Genomic DNA, 6,000 nt, shown 5'->3' with positions numbered 1-6,000 from the left:
GTGTGTGTGCACGTGTGTGCGTGCCGTGTGTGTGTGCGCGTGTGCGTGTGTGCGTGTGCGTGTGTGTGTGTGTGCGTGTGCGTGTGTGCGTGTGCGTGTGCGTGTGCGTGTGTGTGCGTGTGTGTGTGTGTGTGTGTGTGTGTGTGTGTGTGTGTGTTTCATGTGCACTTGGGAAAGAGCATAATGTATGAGAATCTCATGTATCTTAGCTGCCAGGCAATGGTGGCAGGAAAAAAAAAATGCAGTGAAATGAAATTTAAAAACACTAATAAATAATTTAACAATGACAAGTAATTAAATAAAAAAAAAAAATCCAATCTACATACATTATGGTGGTTTGTTACCAACACAGAGGGAAAGGGGCAGGAAAGCTACTGTGAAAGGCAGATGGTTAAGTATGAGAGAGCATATTCATATTTTTACAAGTTAAACAAATTGTAACAGACGGCTACAAAATACTACATTTTGATAACATAAATACAGAATATATAAATATACAAGTAATACAGCCATACACAGCTAAAAAATAGGGTGTTCACTTAAAAACAGAGTTCCCAATGCAAAATATCTGGCAGTCCCTTCACAGTCACTGCTAAAACACACTGCTACGACAGTGCGCAGAACCAAGAGGACCCAGGCCATATCCTTTAGGAAGGCAAGAGTTGTCAGTTTATTCAGGTAGGCTGCAAATGAGCAAGAGCATGTGCAAATCCCACTCAAGTCAACAGACTTTAGGTGCTTGCTAAAAGTTAAGCAAGTGCTTAAGCACCTGCCTAAAGGACCGACTGCAGCCCTGCGGCCCTAGCCACGTGGCGGTGGGCGTGCTGGTCGGTTGTCCGGTGCCACGGGGCCGGGAGGAGGGAGGGGGTGCGCGAGGCAGGCGTGCACGCGGCCCATGGCTGCATGAGGGGTTTGGGCACGGGCCTGTGTGAAGCCCTGCCCCGAGCACTTGGGACTTTGAGTATTGTGGCTCCAGCTTCCACGGCTTTGATGTGCTTTAATATGCGCGCTTCCCTTTCACTGTTGTGACAAAACCTTGGTTTGTAAGGCTCCTTCCCTTCCTCCTTGATTCGTTAATTTTTAGTGAGTTATCGGGACAAACAGAACTACTGTGGCATGGTTCAAAGCAGGTGCTCTTGCAAACGCCAGCTTGCCCGGCTAGCAGGAGCACAGGCTTCCCTGGGGCACTGGGGAAGTGGCTTGAGATTTCCTCTGACCGTGAGGAACCTGGAAGGGAGTCCTGAGCACGGTAGGAAGAGGTAACTGGGTTCACATCATCCCTGGAAGGTTTGCCAGCACGGAGGACCTTCCCCATGCAATGACTGCATAGCAAGGTGGCCGAGTCGCTGCTGCCAGAGTGGCAATGACCTCCTTAAAAGACCTGGAAACATTCATCAGACGTGCAAGGTGAGTCTGAAAATCCACTCAGCAGCCATCGCGAAACTAATGTGGGCCATGTCTTGGGCATGGTTAGCAGCAACTGAGCCATGTGATCTGCACGTCTTTGATGACAGCGGTTAAAGAAGAAAACAAGATCGAAAGGCCCAGGATGATGTTTCCATCTTAGTGATGGCAACCAGCGTATTTTACTTACAGCAACATAATTACCTTCCACACTCTGTCTGTAAAACACTTTTACACCCGCCACTGACTGCTTAGAATATCGGTCTTAATCCATAGTGCTGTGGGAAACATGGGGCTGAGGAGGGCAGTACGTGGCGGGAGTCCTTCCCCTAACCGCCAGCCATATGATGGAAACACGCGACTGCCCAGCCGAGAGCCCGACGGGCTGTTCAGTGACCACCCTCCTCAGCAACCATCTCCAAACGCAGGAGGATATCTATGTGCTGCCATTGCTTTTGCAAACAGTAATGGCAATTGCACAGTAAAGACCTCGGAGGAAGCTGCTACTTAGCATATTCATTCTGAACTCACCATCATCTTTTTTGCACATTATTGAGCAAACACTGAAACCCAATCAATCATCTTTTACTTAATTGCTTCTTGTCACCACTTTAGCTTAGCATGTATTCCTTGCTTAGACAAAACAAGATGATTGAAACACTGTGAAGTGCTCACTTGATGCATTTATATTAGAATGGGGTTAAATTCCTAGGGAAAATGATCACTGTAAGGTGCATGTAATAAACTGCTGTCATGACCTCTAGCCTCCAAGCTCCCATATGTGCAATCATTGTTTGTGGTTTCTGTGGAGGTGCCAGATGCTAAGAATTTTTGGCAAGAGTATATCAATTTGACTCAGTATAAGATATTACTGTGATATGGCCCATTAAGCATTTTACTTTCACCTGATTGGTGACATTTCCCTTGACAATAGAAGAGTAAAGTAGAAATCAAAAAGGTCAGAGGTTGCTATATCATCTTTTACTGCAGGTCCCAGGTTAAAACCACAATGATCACACTCCAGTGGGATAATTCATTCCACAAAAAAAAAGTGACATTTATTTTACTTTAATGAACTTTGGCCTTTGCCAGATATAACGGGTCCGCTGGAAGTCATTGGCTATGCATTCCTTCCCTTGATCAGCAGCATCCCACAGTGGCATGGGAAATGTTGTTAAGCATGCCAGAGGGCTTGACTGTGTAGTGCACATGGCACCCAAGTCAGTAGAATGGGGGGGACAAACAGCTAAGGCATCGTCATACAACACACCAAGGGAAGAGGTGATGGTATGTACAAGTACATTGTGATACTAAAAAAAAAAAAAAAAAAAGAAAAGGTGGCAAACAACCATCCAAAGAACAGCAAAAAATTCTGGATACTTCAACTGCAAAATGGGGTATCTGATTCTTTCCTTAGAAAGAGGTAGAGTTGGGACAAGGCGGTTCTCTGAACGGTGGGTCACATTACGGTCCTCATATAAATCCCTGTATGCCCTAAATACGCCATTTTGATCCTGCCAGCAATGAGGAAGGCGGCAAGGCTGTGACTCTGTGAACCTGGTATGTGGAGGTGGTGAAGATGATGCCTTGCTATGACTCTAAAGTAGCACAGGAGGAAAAGGGGGGGGGGGGGGGCTAGATGAATCCCTTGAGATCGGTAGTTAGAAATGTTTATAATGTGCCATATAAAATGTGCGTGCCTTCTGCCCTGCATGCAGTACAGCTCACCTGAGTTCTTTATAGAGATTCACTATCATGCAGAGGGAAAGGAGATTAATATTTATTTTGGAACACAAGAAAAGGGAAAACTAACTGGGGGGATGGGTAGGAAAAGAAAATTATTCCGATTGCAGAACAAATCCAGGGGCTCACAGCCTTCAACTGAAAAAGCCACTCCCCTGTCAGCAGGAAGGAGAACGGTCACTAACAAAAGCATACGAGTGCAATGGACCCATATCCCCAAGCCAGGGCTGCGGGCGCACGACAGCCTGCGATTCGGGCCACGTCCGCTGAGACAAGAGCTGGCAAGCTGCTGGGAGGGGAGCGTTATCTGGGAATCTGCACAGGGACGTTGGTTCCTTCATGCACAACGGGCTCTGCACGAAGGAGAGAGTCTCTCTGTCACTGTGCCGCAGCAGCAGGAAGGCTTTACCTTGAGGTCTGCATCCCTATCGCCTGCACGGTACAGGCTTCTCTCCCTAGTGCTTCATCACCTTCAGGCAGTCAAAATGCACAGGCTTATCTTGCAGATGAAGGCTGATTTCTTAGGAAAGCTCTAAAAAGCTAGGTCCATATTCCCACACTGGAAAGGAACATGATTTTATTTTTTTCCCTTGGACCTGTCCTCTGACTCTGCCCTCCTCTCCCTCCAGGACTCAGGGCACCTTTCTGCACCAGCCACGGGCCACGCGACAGCTCTGGGAGCTCCGCAGCAGGACCCCCCCCCCCCCTTCTCCTCGGGGACCCCCGGCAGCGCTGCGAGGTGCTCGGTGCAGCCGGCCCGGTCTCAGCGCTCCGGAGGGGCCGAGCCGACCCGGGCCCTGCTGCGGCCCTCGTGCCTCGGCCGCGTCGCGGAGCCGGGAGCTGCCCGGCCCTGCGGAAGACTCGGAGCCCCGCGCGTCGGCTGCGCTGGAGGGGTTCGGACTAACCGGCGTTTTGAACTCGGCTCGGGCTGTTATGGTCAATATATTAAAGGCATTTATTTAAGAACGGGCCTAGCCTGCCAATCTTTCCCCATGAGCTCTATTTTGAACACACCCTATAATTACTGATATTACCCTGGCAATTTTTCCCCATGAAGTTTTCTCTACCAAGAGCCGTGACCATACTTGTCTGCCTCTCCACATTATAATTATCACCAGGCAATATTTATAACTACATTATTATTATTTATGATATTTTATGCTCTATGAAAACATATATGACGTCCTCAAACTTCAGCATCTGAGATGTTTAGCCGTCAGCTGGGACATTCCCTTCAATTTACGGACTAACAATCTTGTTCTTCTTTCATTTGCTCTACTAATAGGTTAGTTGGGGTATTTGTCATAAATACAGGTGTCCCATCAGTGTGAAACCTGCAGAATTTAGATTAGACGCAGCTCAAAATATCTAAACCTCCGACTGTGATTTCTCTTGTACTTTTTTTCTGATGGCTGAGGCTAGAGCTGTATACCTACAGAGTCTTGCTGAGGCAAGATAATTAACTAAAGGAGTGCTCAATTATTCCAGATGGACAATGGAACATAGCACATTTATGCCTCATGCAAAACATAAATAAGCAGAACAGACTGAACAACACATGTTTGCAAATCATAGTCTAGACTTGAAATTTGGCACTGAAATACTGACAAACAAAAGTAAATGTTTTATTCTCACACTTCAAAAATTAAATAAAACTCTGTCTTGTAAGCACCTTTAGTTTTAATTATTTGAGATCAATACTAACCTAAACGCCTCTGCCCCTAACATGCATCACCTCTCCAGGGTCATAGACCTTTCCTATTACGAAATCACTGGCTTTCTCCACAAATGTTACTGTTAACCAGTTTCCTCAGTATCATATGTATAAGGGCTATAAACTAATGAGCAGATCTAGGTTATGCAGAAAAAGTGTAGAAAGGAAACAAAGGTTGAACGTCACATTTACATTAACTTCTCACAGTTCAAATGGCAATTTGTCCACAACATAGTATGAATCATGCAGTAAGAAAAGGGAGGAATCTCCAGTTTCTTTGATTTATTTGTCATATGGTCGACTGATGTCAGTATCAGTGGCTTTTAAAAAAAAAGTTTAAACATCCAAAAGAAAGGACTAGAGAAAGGAGGAAAAGGTCTAGCTTTCTGCAAAATCCATTTCCTTTACAACGATGAGCTCAAACCAAACCAAAACAAAGGCTGCTGAAGAGCAGGGTCTTCTATTCCTTCCATGCTTGTCTCTTGGTCTGGTGCAAGCTGGGTAATCAAGGGTAAGGGACTGGAGGATATTTTTGTTTTGTTTTATATATATATATGTGTGTGTGTGTGTGTGTGCGTGCGCGTATGTGTGTGTGTATGTATGCATTTATATATGATGTGTGTATGTACACACACACACACACACACACACAAACACACGCACACACACACACACACACACACGCACACACACACATATATACACACACATAGTCTTCCTAAAAATGCTCTTTGCAGTCCAGAGGCAGCAGGAGTCACTGTGAAGGAAGAGCTGGGCAACATATGGCTGTAGAGTCTGCACTGGAAAAAGTCACTGGCTAAATATACGCCGACTGTTTGTTTTCTTTTATTTTCATGAGGCGAAATATGAGCTCTGCATAGAGTACAGCCTGTCAATGGGGTTTCCTACTCTAGCCTGCATGGAGTTAACTTCGGAAGAGGCAAGAAAACAGTCGCTCAAGCTAGTTAAAGAGGTATCACTGTCGATATCATGAAAAATGGAGTCGTTTCCTGCAAATGAAATGTATATGTTAAGCTGGATTCTGTGCAGAGAGAGGGACACAGTACACAGGGATGCTCATACGTTGCACACTGCAGCAAAAGGGAACAGTTTTGTTTCTGTTTTTACATGCTAATATA

General features: G+C 45.7%; 1 protein-coding gene across 1 annotated transcript in view; it reads right to left on the bottom strand.

Moving 5' to 3' along the window:
- Positions 1-4,748: 4,748 nt before the first annotated feature.
- LMX1B (LIM homeobox transcription factor 1 beta) overlaps positions 4,749-6,000 on the bottom strand; it is a 94,768-nt gene continuing 93,516 nt past the window's right edge. The window contains exon 8 of the mRNA XM_064524002.1: positions 4,749-5,871. Within this exon, the coding sequence (XP_064380072.1) occupies positions 5,714-5,871 (158 nt within the window). The 3' untranslated portion in view covers positions 4,749-5,713. The remainder of the gene's footprint in view (positions 5,872-6,000) is intronic.

The sequence above is a fragment of the Dromaius novaehollandiae genome, chromosome 20 (genome assembly GCF_036370855.1).
Source record: "Dromaius novaehollandiae isolate bDroNov1 chromosome 20, bDroNov1.hap1, whole genome shotgun sequence".
Taxonomy (NCBI): Eukaryota; Metazoa; Chordata; class Aves; order Casuariiformes; family Dromaiidae; genus Dromaius; species Dromaius novaehollandiae.
The sequence above is the reverse complement of the archived record's forward strand: the minus strand, read 5'-3'. Positions and strand labels throughout refer to the sequence as shown.